The sequence below is a fragment of the Myodes glareolus genome, chromosome 6 (genome assembly GCF_982192425.1).
Source record: "Myodes glareolus chromosome 6, mMyoGla1.1, whole genome shotgun sequence".
Taxonomy (NCBI): Eukaryota; Metazoa; Chordata; class Mammalia; order Rodentia; family Cricetidae; genus Myodes; species Myodes glareolus.
In genome coordinates this window covers 106,836,548-106,857,486 of record NC_142031.1, presented here as the reverse complement: position 1 = coordinate 106,857,486, position 20,939 = coordinate 106,836,548, and the positions used below count along the sequence as shown (strand labels likewise).

General features: G+C 42.2%; 1 protein-coding gene across 1 annotated transcript in view; it reads left to right on the top strand.

The window, feature by feature from the left end:
* Window positions 1-20,939, top strand: part of Chn2 (chimerin 2) — a 272,046-nt gene that overhangs the window by 142,345 nt on the left and 108,762 nt on the right. The window contains exon 3 of the mRNA XM_085691052.2: window positions 16,088-16,143. Coding sequence (XP_085547178.2) covers window positions 16,088-16,143 — 56 coding nt within the window. The remainder of the gene's footprint in view (window positions 1-16,087; window positions 16,144-20,939) is intronic.

Below are 20,939 nucleotides of genomic sequence, written 5' to 3'. Positions count from 1 at the left end.
ATAGCTCCCCTGGCCTACTTTCTTATACACCTTATATTACCTGCCCAGTGGTACCAGTGGGCTGGGTCCTACCACATCGATCATTAATCAGCAAAGACTAAGAAACAGTTCAAAAAGATGTTCACCTTTCCTAGCAATTAAGGAAATACAAGTAGAAACAACTCTGAGATTTCATTTTACCCCAGTAAGAACAACAAGGGACAACCATTCACTCTTGGTGGGACTGCCAACTGGTCCACTCACTGTGGAAATCATTGTGGAGAATTTTCAAAAAGCTAACAACAGATCTACCATATGAGCCAGGTACACCTCCCCTTGGCATATCCCGAAGGGATGGGTGTTCTACACCACTGATTCTTGCTCAGACAAGTATTGTAATAACTAGGAAATGGAAACCCCTAAATGTCCTACAGTCAACACAACTGATGAGTAGATAAAGAAAATGTAGTGCGGATGCAGTAAGAAATACTATTCAGCGGTGAAGAAAGATAAAATCATGAACTTTACAGGTAAATGGAGGGAACTAGAAAGATCATGTTGAGTGATGTTGCCCAGATCCAGACAGACAAGAATTGTATGCTCTCGCTCATCCGAGTCTCCAGATTCCAAATCTTCATATCTTGGAGTACTGTAGAAACCAGAAAAATCAAAGGAATCATTGCAGCGCCGGGCTGGGGGAAAAGTAGAGAGTGGAATACCAGGGTACATGTGATCTGATCAAGAAAATGAAAAAAAAATAGAAGGTTCTAATTAGGAAGAAAGGGGGAGATAAATACAGAAGAAGGAAAGGGTGGTAAAATAAGGGTGTCGAAAAAAGCCATAAGGAATCATAGTCCTGACTATCTACCTAAAGATACATATAATGAATGTAAGTCTGTGATTAAATACACATGTACAATTTAAATGAAAATTTTTATCTGGGCTGACAGTGAACCATCCAGGAGCTATAGACTAACGTCACCTATCACAAAAACAATACTAGGCGTGAGAAGCCCTTTTTTAAGTTGTTGTTCAGGGTTGTCCAAGAGACTTTAAAAAGAGGTCATTGCTGTTGTACTTGGCTGCCCCTCAGAAGTAGAAGGGAAGTCCTCATTGCTGAAGACTCTATCCACTTTGGACACAGAACTCAGAGACTCCTGAGCTGAAACTGATCTGAATGTCTTCCAGAGGACTAGATTTTATGGTGCCATAAGGCATGGTATCTTGCCAGCTTCCAGAGGGAAGCAACCAACAATCCTATCCAGCTGTGATGCCTAGGAAGCACAGCAATGGCCAGCATGGCACCATTAGGTGCACCTAAGGATGCAGTAGTGGCCTGCACACCTTGGCGGTAACCAACAGCCCTCGAATTGTACTTAAGACAATTGGTGTTGTACTCAACAAGAGGGGAATTATTCCTGGTACTGGAAGCATAGCCAACTATCCAGGAAGTCATGGGCTTTAGAAAAAAAACACTATAACTCTCACTTTATTAAATCATCATAGTTCCTAACTATACTCTAAATCTCTATCCTTATATCCACAAATAAATATAGTTCTCACTCTCATCAAAGAAGTCTCTATTTGTAACAGAAGGAGACCATCACAGAAAACCATAACCAATCAAAATGCAGAGTTGTGGAGCCCAGTCCCAACTGATACATCTACACAACATCTCCTGTACCTAAAGTTCAGGGATTATTGAAGAGGAAGGGGTGGGAAGATTGTAAGAGCCAGAGAAACAGGGAATTTGCTGTGATATTGACTGTATAGGAATGTCAGACTACACCAGTAAAGTCTCGCCAGTGACTGCCTAAACAAGCCAAACAAGGGCAAGAGACATGCTAACACGGGTGGGAGGAAGCTCATGAGGCCTTCTCCACACACAGAGAACTGCAGGCAATTAAGGAACTCTGAGAGTGGGAGAAATAGTCTTCTACAGAGAAGAGCACACCAGCGGGCTATCCAATACTAAATGGTCAGCCCTGAAAACATGCACACAGGTAACATTATACAGTCTGAGCAAGTTGTATTTAGGGATATCTATGTACATACATGATTATATATGTATATAGTAAGTTAATAAAAAAGAGACCATGAATTTGAAAGAGAACAAAGGAGGAATACATGGGAAGACTTAGAGGGAGGAAAGGAAAGGGAGAAATGATGTAATAATTCAAAGAAATAATTTTTCAAGAGAGACGGAAAACAGCCCCACAGTCTTCCCCATGGACCAGGTTGGCAGAAGCATTTTCTCCCTTGAGACTTCCTCTTCCTGTCAGCCTTTCATCTGTACCTGCAGCTACCCCCCACCCCGTTCTCTTAAGGAAAGACTGGTTCTTTATCCTGACAAACCAGGGGAGCTGCATGTCTTCCTTTTGTGCCAGAGTTTGAAGCTCTTGTCCCTCATGGATATTATGTCTCCACATGACTCCCTCATAGAACCAGATTCTCCTCAAAGGCACAGCCATTCCTTGACCGAGTTCTCTGTTATTAGTGCTGGGGACACTGCAGCAACCAAAGCCAAGTAGCTGGCCTTGTGACCCCACACTATAGTCAGGACAGATAGTATCCAAGAAATCAAGATTTGCTTTTTTATTTCTTTGTGGTGTTTGTGGCAATCAGTGTTATTTAGAAACAAGAAAGCAGAGAGAGCCGAGTGAGGATTGTGTTCTGCACAGGCCCAGCTGTGCAGGCATCCCTGAGACACCAAGGGAAGATGGAGACCTTCCTGATTGCGGTGACTTAGTTCAGGGATGCCTCAGGAATGATCCACCGGTGGAGGGAGCAGCAAGTGCAAAGGGCCTGAGGTGCAGGAACAACGAGACCAGGACTTTGCAATCAAAGGTCACAGTGCATGCAGCTGAGTGTCCTCACACAGATAATTAACTTCTCTGTGTGTCTTTTCTCATCAGAAAAGCAAGAATGTAAACAATAACAAGGTAGTTTTCTGGGGCTTGTGAAGACACACAGTGTTTTCTGGGTTCACTGGCAGGCTCTTAGGAAGCCCCCCCCTTCTCCGTGCATGCATCCCATTCATCCTTCGAGCCTCCACATAGTGCTGACAATGGTGCCTGGGGCATAGCAGATGCTCATACATTTGCTGATGTGACCCGCAAAGGAGTATTTAGCTCAGACTGCTCTTGTTTGTGGCAGATGCCTGTCCTTAGACTCCTCCATCATAGATGGTGTTCACAAACCCATCCCATGTCCCCATAGAACTCTCGGCTTCAGGAAGCACTGAGAATGGGAAGAGGGTGAGGTGGGGTCTTTCTCCCCTTGGGTCTAAACCTCTGTAGTGTAGCAGCAGCCACTGCAGTTTGCATTACCCTCTCTTATGGTCTCATCCTGTTGTGAGCCTGCCAAGGAGTAAGTGGCCTGCTTCTGCAAGGGAGACAAAGGGACTCCTGGTGCAGCCTCCCTGGGGTTCTGCAGAAAGCAAGCATCCCCCGCTTCTCTGTTACTGGCCAACTTATCATCATGTTCCCCTTTTACCAGCGCTCTTCCTGACCCTATCTCTCAGAGCCTTTATCCTAGTTTTGAATAAGCGATATCTACGCAGAGTTCCCAAATCAAGACACTAGAAAGATACTCATGGGGAGTTCTTTGTTCTGTTGCTGTCTCCGCTGTCTTTTCATCTGTCAAATACAATAGCTTTCATTACTTCCGTGTTCCTGCCAGAGTTTATTTATACAGACCTAAGCAAGAATGAATCTAAACTATTTCTTATATTCTTCTGACAATGGAACCATGTGTCGTGTGTGTGTGTGTGTGTGTGTGTGTGTGTGTGTGTGTGTGTGTGTAGATAAAGCAGTTCTGTGCTTTCTGTGGAACATTGGTTTTGGTTCCAGGCCTCTTGTAGGTATGAAAGCTGAAGATGTCCCTGACCTGTCTATAAAATCATGTGGATAGTATTTGCACACAGTATACACACAGCCTCCTATAGATATCAGATTGCCCCCCCCCCTAGTGACTTTCAGTGCCAAATGCAATGTGAAATTCCATGTAAACAGTAGTTTTCCAAGTGTTTGGGGAGCACTGATAAGAAAGAGCAATACATGTCCAGTATGGGCATAGTTTGTTTCCATATGTCTTCACTGAGTGTTCAGCGAATCCCCAGGTGAGGAGGACCTGGGTCCTGGGGACTGTCTGTGTGCTGTATCTCCCCCAACCCTTATTTTGAACAATAATATATAAGCAAAAGACCTGTAAGGTTAAAATAAAACAAAGCATAGACAAAGGCTATAAAACAAAAAAAATCTCCAAAAATACAACTGAGTTTATTTTGTGTTGGCCATATATTGCATGGCATGGGGCCTGCCCCTTTAAGTGTGGTTTGTATACCCAGTGAGACTCCACTGGAGAAAACGAGTGTTTCCTTTGTGAGTGTTTTCACTTGGAGATAGTGTCCAGGTTAGGAATGGGCACTTGTGTCCACTTCCCATCTCAGTGCTGAGCTCCCATCTGCTTGAGAGCTGTGTGGGCCCTGTGCATGCAGCCTCAGTATCTGAGGGTTTATACACGCACCAGTCCTATTGTGTCTAAAAGGCCTTGTTCCTTGGTGTCTTCCATCACTACTGGTTCTTACACGCTTCTTACTTCATCTTCCACGGAGTTCCCTGAACTGTGAGGGGACAAGTTTAATGGAGACATCCCATTTAGGACTGAGTAATCTAACGTCTTTCACTCTCTACACATTGTCCAGTTGTGGGGCTCTGTATTTGTTCCCACCTACTGCAAGAAGTTTCTCTAATGATGACTGAGCAAGACACTGATCTTCAAGTATGGCTGAATGTCCCTAGAGGTCATTTTGTTACTACATTTCTTAAACAGAAACAGTAATATATGGTTTTCCTCTACGTCCCTGGCCTATCAAGTCTCAGGTTTGTGGGCATGTAAACAATGTTGGGCATGGTTTACATTTCATGGGCTGGGCTTTAAATCTAATCAGAGAGTGGTTGGTTACTCCCACAGCTCCTGTGCCTCTATTACACTGGTATATCATGCAGGTAGATCACACATTATAGGTCCAAGGGTTTGTACTTGGGTTGGTGTTTACCTCTCTTCTTCTGGTACCATTAACACTAGTTAGTAGGAGTAACTCTAGGTCGGCACTAGCTTGACTTCTGTGAGTTCAGTGATTTACCTAGGGTTATCTTCAGCAATGGTCAGTTTGTAGAGAGAAACCAATAATCCTGGCAACAGCCTAGGTTGCTTGGGGGTTTCTATGGAGCCCTTTTGTTGAACAATCAAATTAGATGTAAACCATTCCCAACACAGGAGGTTTCATTTGGTGGGTGACATGTCTAGTTGGGTCTTTGTCTCCCCTGTTGTTTGGTGGTTCCATTTAGATTTCATTCATGTATGTATGTAGGGGAAGTTTTTCGTCTAGACTGCCAGCTGCCAAATAACCACACGGAGATTTCTTAATTATAAAAGTTTGGCCAATAGCTTAGGCTTGTTTTTGGCTAGTGCATATAACTTAACCCATTTCTATAAATCTGTGTGCTGTCCCGGGGTTCGTTTACCTCATCCGTGTACTTTTCATGTTGCTTCTTCTGCGTCTGGCTGGGAACTCTTCAGATTCTGTCCTTCTTCCCAGCGTCCACCTAGTCTGGCTCTCCCACCCAATCTCTTCCTGACCAGCTATAGACTAGTCCTCTCTTTATTAACTAATAAGAGCGATGCCTATTTACAGTGTACAAAGATTGTTCCACAGTATATGTATGTATTTTAAGGAGCTCTACAGTAGCAGGTTTTCATATGACCCCTCTGATTTTATCTGTCCCTCCCGATATTCCCTCCCTTATTTATGTTTTCCCTTCCCCTCCCTTTTTGGCCCTCCCAATCTAGTCTCCCCTACCCCTCTCCACCCATAGCTATCTATTCTATTTCATCTTTTTGGGGGAGATCCTTCTCGTCTTCCTACAAAACCACTATACTTGTATAGATTGTGGCTTGTTTTTCAAAGAATCACCAGCTAGCATCTACCTGTAGGAGAATACATATCATGTTTATTTTTTGGATTCTGAGTTACCTCATTGAAGATGATTTTTTTTATTTTCCAAGACAGGGTTTCTCTGTAGCTTTGAACCCTGTCCTGGAACTAGTTCTTGTAGACTGGGATGGCCTTAGACTCACAGAGATCCACCTGACTTCGCCTCCTGAGTGCTGGGATTAAAGGTGTGGACCATCACCACGCACAGATGATTTTTTTATAGCTTTATCCATATGCCTGAAAATTGTATTATTTTTTTAAAGAGTTGGGTAATAGTTCAATGTGTAAATGTACCATATTTTCTCTATTGAATTATCTATTTATTGACATCTAGGCTGTATCCAATTCCTGGCATTATGAGCAGAGCAACAGTGAGTATGATTGATCAAGTGTTTCTGTAGTCGAATGAAGTATATGCCCAAAAGTGGTATTGCTGGATCTTGAGGTTGATTGTTTCCCAGCTTCCCGAGGAACTACCACACTGGTTTCCATAGTGGCTGTACAAGTTTGCACTCGCACCATCAATGGATGAGTATCGTCTTTACCCCACATACTCACCAGAATGAGCTGTCATTTGTTTTTATTGATTTTGACCGTTTTGACTGATGGAAGATAAAATCTCAAAGTAGAATTGATTTTCATTTCCTTTGATGACTAAAGATGTTGGGCATTCCTTTGTTTCTCAGCCATTTGTGTTTCATCTTTTGATAATTCTCTGCTTCAAATCTGTACCCCATTTTTATTTGGGTTATTCTCTTGATGTCTAGTTTTTTAAGTTCTTTATATATTTTAGGTATTAACCCTCTGTTGGATGAGTAGTTCATAAAAATCTTTTCCCATTTTGTAGCCTGATACTTTGTCTGAATGGTTTTGTCCTTGGCCACACTGAATCTTTTCAATTTCATGATGTCCCATTTATTATTTTTGTTTTTAGTGGTGCTGACAGTGTTCTGTTCAAAGGGTTGTTTACTGTGCCAATGAGTTCAATACAATTCTTCACTTTCTCTTCTGTCAGATTCAGTGTTCTTCTGGTTGAGGTCTTTGTTTCATGGATTTGAATTTTGTGTAGAGTGATCAGCATGAGTCTATTTATAGTCTCCTACGTGCAGCCACCCAGTTTGACCAGCACAACTTGTTAAAGCTGCTATCTTGTTGTTGTTGTTGTTGTTTCAATCAATATTTATGGCTTCTTTATCAAAAATCAGATGTCCATAGGTCTGGGGTTTTGTGTATGGGTCTTCAACTTTACTCCATTGATTAACGTGCCTGCTTTTGTGCCAGTACAAACTGGTTCTGTTACTACAGTATTGTAGTACAGTTTGCGATTGGGAATGGTGGTACATCCAGCGGTTCTTTTTTTCAATTTTCAGAACTGTTTTAGCTATTCTCTCTCTCTCTCCTCTCTCTCTCTCTCTCTCTCTCTCTCTCTCTGTGTGTGTGTGTGTGTGTGTGTGTGTGTGTGCGTATGTGTGCATGTCTCCATAGGAAACTAAAAATTGTCTTTTCAAGTTCTGTGAAGAGTTGTATTGGAATTTTGATGGGGATTGCATATGAATCTGTAGATTGCCTTTGGTAGGCTGTCTATTTTCACTGTATTAATCCTACTGATCCATGAACATGGAACATCTTTCCATCCTCTGATATCTTCTTCAATTTCTCTCTTCAATATCTTAGTATTTTTTTTATACAAGTCCTTCACTTGGTTGGTTAGAGTTGCCCTAAGATTCATGTTTGAAGCTATTGTGGAACGTGTTATTTCCCTGTTTTCTTTCTCACACCATTTGTCATTCATACTTAGGAAGGCTACTGATTTCTGGAGGTTTTGCTTTTATATCCTGCTACTATGCTGAAAAGTTTTCTGTGGGAGTTTTCTGGTGGAATTTTTAGGGTTCTTTATGAATATAATCGTATCATCTACAAATAAAGATGCTTTGACATCTTCATTTCCTATTGGTGGCTACATTTACCTCCTCCATTTGTCTTATTGTGATAGGTAAGACTTCGAGTACTAGGTTGCCTGTGACCATGTCAGAGGAGCAGCAGGTGGCACTTGAGCTTCAGGGAATTGGCCAACCAGAATGCAAGCACTGATTGACAAACCTTGGATAGGCAAGGCCCCGAGGGCTTCAGCTCCACAATGTCTCTTGCTACTGCTGTGCTTGTACATGTTTTCCATTGCCATTTTCCTCTGGTGTCTGACATGAACGGGTACGGGGGGATCCCCACTGCCTTTTATGTAGTATAATTATCTCGTGGAAATATCCTGTTTCTACTGGGCATTTTTACCTATGTATTATTATGAAAATATTTCCTCTGAAGCTGTACTATTTAACTGAAGTAATGATTTTATACAATAATAGTGTTAGTTTAAATAGAATTTTGATGGTTAAGGGCTTTAAACAAATATAGTAAGGGATTATGATAAAGATTAGTTTAGTGGAAAAATTAATATAAATAAAGGCAGGATATAGTGCTGCCCCTGTCCCTAATAAAGCAGGGGCTGCAGAGGTTAGAAAATAAGAGCAAGAAAGTGTCATATAGCTCAGACTTAGGAGTTTATCTTAAGTAGACTGTGGCTTGGGTTAATGATTAGGGAAAACAACTGAGTCCTGAAAGCTAAGCTAGCTCAAGTTCTTTTAATCTTAATGTTAAGAGTTGTGTTCATAGGTTTCAGTGTGTATCATAGCTAAAACAAAGCTTTAAATAATGACTTAAGGTTAGGTTAAGCTGTTTTTAATTAATGGTTTTAGGTAGAAAATCTTGGGGAACAAAAAGGCACAATTTCAGTAGCTGAGTGAGGGACTCAATGTCAGGGAACAGAAACAGTGACAGCCTGGCTATTGCTGGCTGATGTTCCTTTCTTGCTAGCATGGGTTGGTGATGAAGGGTGATAATTAATTCCTTGTGCCCATTTCTGCCCTCAGCTCCCTGCTATAAAAAGAGTGTTGATGAATGGGTATACCCCCTGAGGATTTAAAGTAGAGCTGACTGTTTTTCATATATAAAAGTTTAGAAGTGTAATTCTTTTAAGACCTTTTTTTTATAAGATTATCTTTTGAGATAAATAGTAAAATAAATGATCTTTCTTTGTAATTGCAAAAGGTAGCCTCCTAGTAAAAGAAATGGCTGAGAAAAATACCTAGCTTACTTTCACTTTGTTAACCTTAACAAGTCACTTGTGCATGAATGTATGTGGGTTCTTGGGGATAATTTTTTTTAAATATGCTGGTTTTTTTTACTTGTATTCATTGCAATCATTCACTTAAAAAGTAGAATGTAACCACACTGTAATTTTTATACTGCTTGAAAGATTTTGCTGGGGTAAATGAGCTGTAAGAGAAAAATTAAGAATACACAAAAGGGATCCATATGGATAGAGGTGTGTGTGTGGGGAGGGGTGCTTCCCTTTTATTTGCTGGCCCCAAAGAGTTAAGTTTGCCCCACTCTTCAGCCCCAGAGAATTAAGTTTTACTCCCTCAGGTAGAGAAGTCAAATGGAGTGATTAGTTCACCGATTCCGTGGCTCCCCCACAATTCCTGAGCTGCAGAAGGCTGGTCCTGTGAGTATTGAACGGGTATGAAAGAGTAGACAGGCTTTAGTGGAAATTCCTTGAGTTTCTCTCCATGTGGGTATATGCTGGCTGTAGGCTTGCTGTAAACTGTCTTTATTATATTGAAATGTGTTCCTTGTATTTCTAATCTCTCCAGGACTTTTATCATGAAGCGATGTTGGGTTTTGTCCTTGGCTTTTTCTGCATCTAATCATATGATCTTGTGGGTTTTTTTTTTTTTTTTTTACCTTTCAGTCTGTTTTTATGGAGGGATGCATGGAATCACTTTTTGTATGTTGAACCATCTCTACATCTCTGAGATGAATCCCACATGCCCTAGTTTGGGTTGTTATTGCTGTGATAAAATACCATGACCAAAAGCAGATCAGGAAGAGAAGGTTTTATTTGGCTTGTGTTTCCACATCAATAGTCCATCACTGAATAAAATCAGGACAGGAACTCAAACAGGGTAGGAACCTGGAGGCAGGAGCTAATGTAGAGGCCATGGAAGGGAGCTGCTTACTGGCTTGCTCTACATGGCTAACTCAGCCTGCTTTTTATAGAACCCAGGACCACCAGCCCAGGAGAGGCCCTACCCACAGTTGACTGGGTTTCCCCCATCTATCACTAATTTTAAAAAATGCTTTGCAGGCCTGTCTATAGCCCAGTCTTATGAAGGCATTTTCTCAATTGGGGTTCCCTACTCTAACCTGCGTTAAGTTGACATAAAATTAGGTAACACACTCCTTAATCATGGTGGATCATCTTTTTTATGTGTTTTTAGATTTGCTTTGAAAATATTTTATTGAGTATTTTTACATCTGTGTTAAAGGAAATTTGTAGTTTTCTCTTTGTTGTATCTTTTTGTGGTTTGGGTATCAGAGTAATTGTGGTCTCTTAAGGAGTTACACAATGTTCCTTCTCCTTCTACTTTATGAAATAATTGGAAGAGTACTGACTTTACTTCTTTGAAAATCTGGTAAAATTCTATGCTAAATGTACCTGGCTCTGAGCATTTGGTTGGGAAACTTTTAATTACTGCTTCTATTTTAGTAGGGGATATAGATCTGTTCATATTGCTTATCTGGTCTTGCTTTTTATTTAATTTTAGTAGGTAGCATATACCAAGAAATCCATTAGATTTTTTTTCAGTTTGGTATAGATTTTTAAAGTATGTCCTTAGAGTTCTCTATATGTCCTTATATCCTCCTTTTTATTTCTAATTTTATTCATTCAGATCCTCTCTCCATATTTTGGTTGATTTGGCGAAGTGTTTATCAATATTACTGATTTTCTTGGAGAACCAATTCTGTTTCATTGATTCTTTGTATTGTTTTTTGCCTATTTGTTGGCTTCTATTTAATTGATTTCAATCCTGAGTTTATTTCTTTCTGTCTACTCCTTTTTTTACTGTGATTTCTTCTTATTTTTGTTCTAGAACTTTCAGATATGCCATTAAGTTACTAGTATGAGATCTCTCCATCATGTTTATAAAGGCACTTAGTGCAGTGAACTTGTGTTTTAGAACCACTTTCACTGTGTGCCATAAGTTTGGGTATGCTGTGTTTTCATTTTCATTCATCAGGGAAGTTTTAAAGTGTCTTCCTGATTTCTATTCTAACCCGGTTTTCATTCAGCGGTGATCGTTCAGTTTCCGTGAGTTCGTAAGTTTCCTGTTGTTGTTGATCTCCATCGTGAATCCGTGGTGCTCCGACAGGATGCAGAGTGGTATTTCAGCATTCTTGTGTCTGTTGAGACTTTCTTTGTGACAAGTATTGTGATCAGTTTTGAAGACAGCTTCATGAGGTGCTGAGAAGAAGGAATATTCTTTTGTGCTTATATGAAGTGTTCTGTGAATATCTGATTGGTCTGTGTGATTAATAACATCATCCAGCTACAGCATTTCCCTGTTTGGTTTGTGTCTAGATGACCTATATACTGGAAAGAGTGGGGTGCTGAGGTCTCCCACTATCACTGTGTGAGGGTCAATATGTTATTTTAGCCATAGAAGTCTTTCTTTTAAAAATTTGGGTACCCTTGTGTTTCATACATAATGTTTAGAATAGCAATGTTCTCTTGGCAGACTTTTTTTTTCCTTTGAGTATGTAGTATCCTTCCCTATCTCTTCTGATTAGTTTTAGTTTGAGTCTGCATTGTCAGATATTAAAATGGCTATAACGGCTTGCATCTTAGGCCAAATTGCTTGGAATGTCTTTTTCCATTCTTTTACCCTGAGGTGATGTCTATCTCAATGGTAAGGTGTGTTTCTTAGATGCAGTGGAAAGATGGATTCTCTTTTTAAATCCAGTCTGTTAGTCAGTAACTTCTTAGTGAATTGAGACCATGGTTGTTGAGAGTTATGTTTGTGGATTACACTCTTTGTTGATTCCCCTTATCTCTGTGGGTTATTTTCCTCATCTTTTGATTTGATGGTCTAGGAATATTTATTCGTTTTTCTGGTTGAAGTTTCCTTCTAGTGCCTTTTATAGAGCTGGATTTCTAGATAAATAGTGCTTCAGATTGGCTTTATTGTGAAATGTTTTTCTATTGTGATTGAAATTTTTGTTGTATATGGTTGTCTGGCCTGTAGTCTCTTAGAGTTTGCAGAACATCTGTCCAGGCCCCTTTGGCTTTTAGAGTCTTCACTAAGAATCGGGTGTTATTCTAGATGGGTCTGCCTTCATATGTTACTTTGTCTTTCCCTTGCAGCTTTTATATTCTTTTTTTTTGTTGTTCTGTAATTTAGTGATTTGATGATTATGTATCATGGGAAATTTCTCTTCTGAATCAGCCTGTATGTCAGTCTGTGTACTTCTTCTACCTGCAAAGGTACCTCATTTTTTAGGTTAGGGAAGTTATCTTCCCTATTTTCTGTGCCTTTGATATATTTTTGTATCCTCCATTCATTCTTATTTGTGAATTTTCTCTTTTTATAGTGTCCCAGATTTTCTTGCTGTTTTGTACCTGGGTTTTTTATACATGTAATATTGTCTCCTAGTGAGGTTTACCTCTGAAATTTTTGTTTGAGTCCCAAATTTTCATTCTCAGTTTTATCTGTTTCACTTTTGTTTAATGAGTCTGTTTTTTTTTTTCTTTCACATGTTGAGCTGTTTCCATCATTTTATTCTACTGTGTCTAGCTGTGGGTTGCCTGATAGGAAGAACTTTCTGAGGCCCTGCTAGCTGTGGCCACTGGGAGTCCCTGGTAGAATGTGTTTCTAGGCACTGGGGGCTAACATAAAGGAATGGAGCCAGGCTAAGAAGGGGGCACTAGCGGGGTCCACAGAAAGAATAAAAGCTGGGTCTGCCGTAAGGTTGCTGACGAAGACAGGGAATGAAGTCATGGAGGAAGGACAGGCCCTTGGAAGTAGTCTCTGTGTATTGTATTTTTTTTAACCTTGCTTTTCTAACTGAATAGAACATCCATATCAGGCCAGAGAGTTCCACGGTTCTCACTAAGGAAGCCAGGTCTGCAGGAAGGTGCCCCGGAGCTCAGGCAGCGATTCCTCCCCTCCTGGTGTTAGAAGAGCTTGTATCTTGCCAACTCCACATTTGCTTTCCTGTTTCATACAAATATTTCTCTTTTCTGGATGCCTCACAAAATCTGACAGACTTCTCACAGATGGATATGATTTGATTTGATTTATGGCCACAGCACCACAATAAAAATTTGAGATCGAAGAGCACCATAATCACTTTCCTTGTGTCAGGGCTCAGGACACTCAGGAAGAGAGACAGTCCACTTCACAGCTCATTCCAGTTACTGTTGCTACAGTAACCTAGTGGGCCAAGCCATGCAAAGGAAGAACCGGGCATTATAAGGCACAGAATGGCTGATGTCTTTAATGTGCTGTGAGAGAATCAGAAAAGACGACTGCATATGGCTAATATTTGAACTGAAGTCATGTTGATGAGGAACAGAGATCTGGAGATACAGAAGGAAGATGGGGGGATAGCATAGAGGTAGGGTGCTCCATGTCCAAAGGCCCTAAAATTGAAGAGAACACTGTGTTTCTGGAAAAAGAGGAAATCAGCTAAGCAAAGAGTATGGTATGTGGTGAGGTAAGAGTGTGTGGCACATTGCACCGTGCCAGACACTCAGCTCTTGAACTCAAGCCCTTGGGGCCCATCAGCAGATCTCCAGGATATCGGGCATATGGCCTGGTACTCAGGAATGGTTCTGAGTAAGAATGGAGCCTTGTAACTGTAAATCGTGCATGAAGTGTTAGATGGGGGCAGTGTCTGAGGGAGGAGGAGGGAGAATGGGGCCTCCAGAAGGTCTGAGATCCACCGTGGGCACCTCCTGTGGTATGAGTAAGTAGAGGAAGACGAGGGAGCACTAGACCTGAAATACAAACCCAAATAGGAGGAAAGATGAGGGGGTGGAGCCTCAGAATCCAAGGAAAAGGAGTACGGATCTAGGAGTTCACAGACTGGCAGTGGTATGTACCCACCGCTCATCATCCCTCTGGCACCCCCCCTTCTCTTACACTGCCTCTTACACTGTCATGACCTGCAGGCTTTTCCTTCAGATGGGAGTCAGTTGTTTGAAGGCCGTCTTTTTAGCTGTCTTTCTTGGAGTCTTTCTGAGCTCAGAAGTGATGCTGAGCTCTGCTGTCTTTCCACACATGGGTGAGGTTTTCCTTGGGTGGCTCATGCCCGTGAGCAGCTCACACTTGAAAATGTAGCAGATTCCAACACTGGCAAGGGGTGCCTAGTTTGGTCTATGCTGGTACTGTGAAATCCACACTTAATTGGGTAAGAAAACATCCATGTTGGGCTGAAGTCACTAGGGAGCAGTTGTGATTATAGATGACTTCCCTATAGTTTTCATGCCTGTATTTATACGCTGGCTGCATCTCCTTTAAGATTCTTCTGTTTTATTTTTAGGACCCAGATTAAATCCGAAGTCTGTACTTATATCATTGTATTTTCTTAAAATACCTTATAGAATTTAAATTTTACCTTTTTATAGACTTACTCTGTTTCAAATTAGTTTTTCTTCTTCAATATTCTGCATATAAGATGAACGTGGCTTGTTTCCAACCTCTGTTTTCATGGCACTAGATCCTGAAGGAATTGGCACAGGGTAGCCATTCCCTTAAAGAGAACAGTCAGGGCTAAGTTTCAGCTCAGAGGTAGAGTGCTTGCCTAGACAAATAGGAAGCCCTGGGTTTAATACCAGCACTGAAGAATTGAAGGAAAGAAAGAAAAAAGAAAAGGAGGGATTAAAAGAGAAAGGAAGGTGTGGGTAGGGTCATTCAGATTAGTCTAACAGAAGAAAAATCCTTCCTTGTCACCTGAACAGTCTGAAAACCTAGATAATTGTCTGGTGAGCTGTGTTGTATGAAGTCCTACATGTTTCATGCATGCCTGTGTTCTAGTTTCCACTGTAGTGTTATAATCAAAAACACCATGAACAAAGGCAACTTGAGAGGGAGAGGGCTTGTTTACCTTCCATGTCCTTATCTCAGTCAATTATGAACGAAACTCAGGTCCAGAAACTGGAGGCAGGAATGGAAACAGAAGCCATAAAGAAGTGCTGCTTACTGACTTGCTCCCCATGGCTTGCTCAGACTGTTCTCTTATATACCCCTGGACCACCAGCCCACGGGTGTACTACCCATAGTTGGCCAGGTCTCCCATATCCGTCATTAATCAAGAAAATGCCCCCACAGACTTGCTTCTAAGTCAGTCTTATGGTGGCATTTTCTCAATTAGTATTCCTCCCCACAAATGACCCCGGTTTGTGAGTTGACAAAATAAAAATTAGCTGGGATACATCCTGTCACTTAAGTCGGTTCAGATAATTATTCCTTAAGATGTGAGAGCACCTGGGAAAGAGAAATGGCAACAGATGGGAAGTGGTCTGTTGAATGAGACTCCATGGTGAGAGTCAGGGCAAAGGTGGAGGGGTGTGTATGTGTGTGTAGCAGGGGAGAGGCAGGTGGAGCGGGGGGGGGGGGGGGGGAGGAGACAGAGATCTAGAAAGAGAGACAGATGCAGAGAGACTTGGTATTTCCTTCACTACAGAATCCAGTGTCTTTGTACATAACTGAAGTATTTCGGAAAATGACAGTCCCTGATGCCAGCTCTTCCCTGCCTATGTCAGAAACCATCAGCATTTAAATTCATGGAGCTTGTTATATCATCTTACACTCAGGGACTCACGAACAGAATTTCATCTCTAAAATAATCAAAAGCATTTTACCTGCATCTAGTCTTCCAAAAAAAAGCCATAGAATGAACAACGCCAGCAACAATTATTAAGCTAAATTGGCTTTATAAGAGTAAAAAAAAAAAAATCAATTTTGCCGGTTTGCATTCAGTGACTAATTTCCATATAAATGAGCTGACTCTGACTTCGCCTGGTCTGCAGAATGTGTCTATACCCTGGGTTAGTTTGTTTGTTTTTTTTAAAAAAAAGGTTGTTGTTAGTGGTGGTGATTTCTGTCTATGGTCCTGAGGATGAACCTCACTGAGAATATGTGAAGGTGTGTTGCTTATGCAATGCGGTTTCCTAATTATAATCATCTTTTTGTTTTGTTTTGTTTTTGGCAGTGTATCAGCTGCAGCAAGAGGCGCCTCGTCCCAAGAGGATCATTTGTCCCCGGGAGGTCGGTACTCAGCTCTTCTCGGTACACCTTGTTAAGTGTGATGAATTGGCAGCATGGGGCCAATGATGCTGGAGGGACTTCAGGTTTCCTGGGGGGTGATTTCTATTAACGTTTGGCACGCTGTCACCAAATTGAATATCTTCATAACTCTATCTTGAAATTGCGTGTTGTCTCAAACCTGGTTTTACAGACTGAGAATTGAATGTCTCACATTTTTAACAAATGCAGAGGCAAACGAAACTCTTTGTAAATGCCATAAGATATATGATTGTTCTGTCTTATAGTTGTTCTGCTTCTTTTAGTGATTATTTATTAGTATATATTAATTAAATGCAATGACGAGTGTCAGTGTGACATTTTATGGGTGTATATAGTGTAGTCACTGCCATACCCTGTTAGCCTCCGCACTTTTCTGTGAATACCCACACCCGATCCAGGCGCACGCTTTTCTGATTCGAGTCCACGAGATTGGACGACTGTCCTAAGGGTTTAAATACACGACACAAAGAGACCTGCTCATTCACCAAAGAGCAAATGGCCACTTTATTAAACTCAAGTCGGGTATTTATATCAGTGGGCAAGAGGGCAAAAGGGCACGGCCCCCTCCCAACAGGAGCAGTAGAAGGAGATGACAAGTGCCCGGTGCCTCAGGCCAGAAGCAGCTGGGGGAGCCAGGCAAGGCAGGCATATAGGGCCCACAGCTGGAACCTTGTTCACAGGTGGAATTACCATAACAAAAGAGAGCCAAGTTCTTTCTAAACTATACCCTCAGGCCAGTGCTAGTGCAGGAGAGCCAGGGAGCCAGAGGTCAAACAGCCCTGCAAATCGCCAGGAAGAAAAGGGAAAAAGACCTGGGTACCTACAATACCCCTCTTGTCCCCATCCACTAATCTCCTTCTTCTTAACAAGCCCCATCACCCACCCTGTGTGTGTGTATGGGGGGATGGTGTCCCGATTAGTTTCATTAGGGCTGGCTGCAGGAGCAAGGGCACTGTATGGAAAGCTACACACTGCTGAAGAGGATGGCTCTAGCTCTCCTTGCGACCATTAACTGTCCATAAATCCTCAGAGAGGGGTGGGGCCTCATGAACACCTTCTCCCTGGGTGACAGAGATTGACAGGCCTGATCTGTGCAGAGCCTGAGGTCTTGTTGGGACGTCACAGATGCTGCGAGGCCAAGGATCCCAGCAGTCATATCACACCCAGGAGATGATCACAACACTCTACTCCTTGTTCCTCCTCTTACATGCTTCCCGCCCTCTCTTCAGCGATGCTGCCTGAGCTGTGACGTTTTGTTTGTGGCATGGCATTCAACCATAATTTAAGTTGTGCAGTCTGACCTATTGGGAGCCGCTGCAGTTAATGGTCCCCACACTTTCAAAAACAAAACAAGCAAACAAATAAAACCAGCTCTCTAGCCAAAGATGACAACAGTGGCAATCCTTGGGTATACACAGTTATTTAGAAGGCAATTTGATGGTTAGTTACATCATGTCCACTGAGCAAAGCAAAACCTGTGGCTTACATTCTAGGGCTTTTGACCTCTTCGTCTGTGACATGTGACCAGGTGTAAAAGGTCATGTTTTGGCTTTTTTTTTCTTTTTAACGTGCTCAGTTATGAAATGTTTCCAGAAAACACATTACAAACCTGATAAATACATGGGTATTTTTGGTATCCATAGTTAGCACATCATTATGGTGTTATCATATTTACCTGAAATTTTTTAAATAATAAAGCTATTTGTGGAAAGTAACACTGAAATATGAAAATAGCTTTCAGAATATACTCATTCATAAAAATGCCACCAAGCTCACAGAGGTTTCTACTGCCCTCTTTTGTTTATCACTCGGGATACCAGCAAGATGAAGGTTCTGTGTATCTCCGTGAGCCTGTGGCTTACTGCATAAAGTTCGGGCTACTGTCTCCAGGAGGGCTACATGGCTTCTCTCTGACTCTGTATTCTTTCTCCCAGCATTCAGTTTAGTTTTCCTCGCCTCGCTAAGTTCTGCCCTGCTCTGCTATAGGCTCAAAGCAGTTTCTTTATTAACCAAGGATATTCACAGCATACAGAGGGGAATCCCACATCAGAATGGGACTGGGGAGACAGCTCAGTTGGTAGTGTTTGCTTTGCAAGTGTGTAGACCTGTGTTCAATACTCAGAACACAGGTGAAAGAGTACAGGCATGGTGGCATGTACTTGGAACCCCAACACTGAAGATGCAGAAATAAGAAAATGCCTGGCCGTTCCTGACTAGCCAGCCAACCTAGCCTACTTGGCAATTTCCAGACCATTGAAAGACCTTCTCTCAAAGAAAGATAGATGGATCTTGCATAATAGCACTACAGTTGCCCTCTGGACCACAAATACATATCTACATATGTGCATGTATGCATGTACCAATATACAGGAACACACATGAATGAATACAATCAAATAAAATCAAAATAATATTTAGAATGCAACTAAGAATTTAAATATAGTTAAGAGCTACACTGGAGGCAGTAACGGAGGCTCGCTAGCAAAGTTGAGCACCACCAACCCCAGTGCTTCAAATAGTGAATGTTTGGCCAGGTGGTGGCGGTTCATGTCTTTAATGCCAGCACTCGGGAAGCAGAGGCAGACAGATCTCTGTGAGTTTGAGGCCAGCCTAATCTACAGAGTGAGTTTCAGGACAGACTCCAAAGCCACATAGAGAAACCCTGCCTCAAACCCTCCCCCCACCAAAGACGGTGAAGGGTCATTGTTCAGTGTCAGAAGGTGTGGATGGAGCACTGTTAGTCCAGGTGTGGGAACTATGGCACAGAACGTGGCGTCTGTAAGTTTGAATATCTTAATAAACGAGAGCAAAGGTATGGCATAAGTGTGTAAGTGTGTGCGTTTAAGACTTTATCTGAGAGAGAGAAAGAGAGAGAGAGAGAGAGAGAGAGAGAGAGAGAGAGAGAGAACCTTGTATCTCAAAATCCTGGCAACCATGACAGCTTTCCGTTCTCATGTCACATAAACTTTCCAGATTTCAGGTGATGTTCTTCAGACATCTAGGATGTTGAGGATCTGCCATGCAGTCCTCACCACCAGCTGCATCCAAGGATACAGTACAGTGTGGTTTTAAGCCTTTCCTGCATTTTAAACCATGACTATGTCTTGACTAATGTGTCTCAAGCAGATGATTGCTGGCTGGTGTTTGATACACAGGTAGCTGACCCTTAGAAGTTCCATATTCCATGGCAGCATGAAACCTAGTGTGGAGTGAGTACCCATCAGGTCTATTTCCCCAGCAGGCTGCCTGGGGTCAGCCAGTAAGGCAGGTGTCAGGTATAATGGGTGGACTTTTCTGGGGAAACAGGTGCAGTTCTTAAAGGTGACAGTAAGCCCAACATTGGTTGTCCTCCAGTGTTATGTTAACTGTGAGTGTTTTCTGTCTAAATCCTGGGCCTCCCAGGACCTGGGCTCTTGGGATTGGAGGCCAAACTTCCTTTCCAATGCTCCTACTAAAGACATTGTTTAATTAAACATCACTTTGTCTTGTGATGAACCTGCCTTCTTGGGGGATCTTGCCCACTGAAGACAGAATGTCTTCTCAGTGGGCTGTGTGGGCAGAGAGTGAAGCTCTTGTAGCATGTTCACTAACTCGTAAGGTTTTTGTTTGAACAAGGAGTACTGGCTTCTGATACACATGTTTTTCTGGTTCAGCTCTCTACACAGCTGTACTCCCTCATTCTTCATCTTCAGCCCATCTCCTCCCACTCCTCTGCCCTGGTCCCTCACTGGCTGGCTCCACATCCTTGTACCCTTGTTCTCGCTCTCATTGTTTACATCATCCCAGGCTCTGCATCTCTCGGGATAGGAGCCTTGACTTCCCTGGATCAATACACACATGCGTGAATGCAAAATAAAGTCCAAAGTGACAGAGATAGGAGACACTGTGACTCCAGGATAAATTTCAGGTTAGCCTGACTTGTGAATCAATTGCAAGCCACAGTACCATTTCCTGATGGGTTTCACTGAGCTGCTAGGTGTAAGAGGAGCAGGCTGACTCCGTAGACAAGATCTGAAGAGCTAGCCAAGCCAGGAATGGGGAAGCTCAGCGTGGACTTCTCCTGACTTCTTGCAATGCCAATCACTTGCCATCTGTCTCAGAACCAAGCACATACTCTTCTGGAGTGATAGAAGCCAAACCCAAGGTTAGAGATCTGCTTTGCAGAGTGGCTAAAAATGTGACAAGTGTCTAGTGTTGTGTCTGACACGTAACAGGCACTCGGGTAAGGTGCGAGAGCCGAAGCAGGTTCACCATGGAGAAAAGGCTTTGAGACTGTCGCTGGGGACAGCCAGGACGATGGCAATAGTCGCTGAATGAGAGAGCAACGTGGCAGCAGTAAGGAACAGAGCAAGATGCCCAGGATGAAGAGACAGAAGGTGCCAGCAGCTGAACAACGGTGCCAATTATGCCAGTCAGAGTCAGCCACGGAAATAATGGTCCATTGCTTTCTCAAGATTCATCATTGTAAATTAATACTTAGCCAGCCACCACAGCACCTGGCATTCTATAGGCATTTCCGTAATACTTCTTGCCAAGAGACTCAAAACATTGTCTAGGAAACAAAAGTCTCGCTTGCCCTTTCTCTGAATTATCAATCAGTCACTTCATAAGTATTTATTAATGGCCAAGTGTATGTTTGAGTTCCGACAGGAACTGTGCAGAAAAATTTCTCCAAAATTTGTTTCTTTGTCTGAGACCTCTCTCCGGGACTTCCGAGACCTCTACCCGTCTGTCTGCTTGGCTTCTGAGGGTGTATT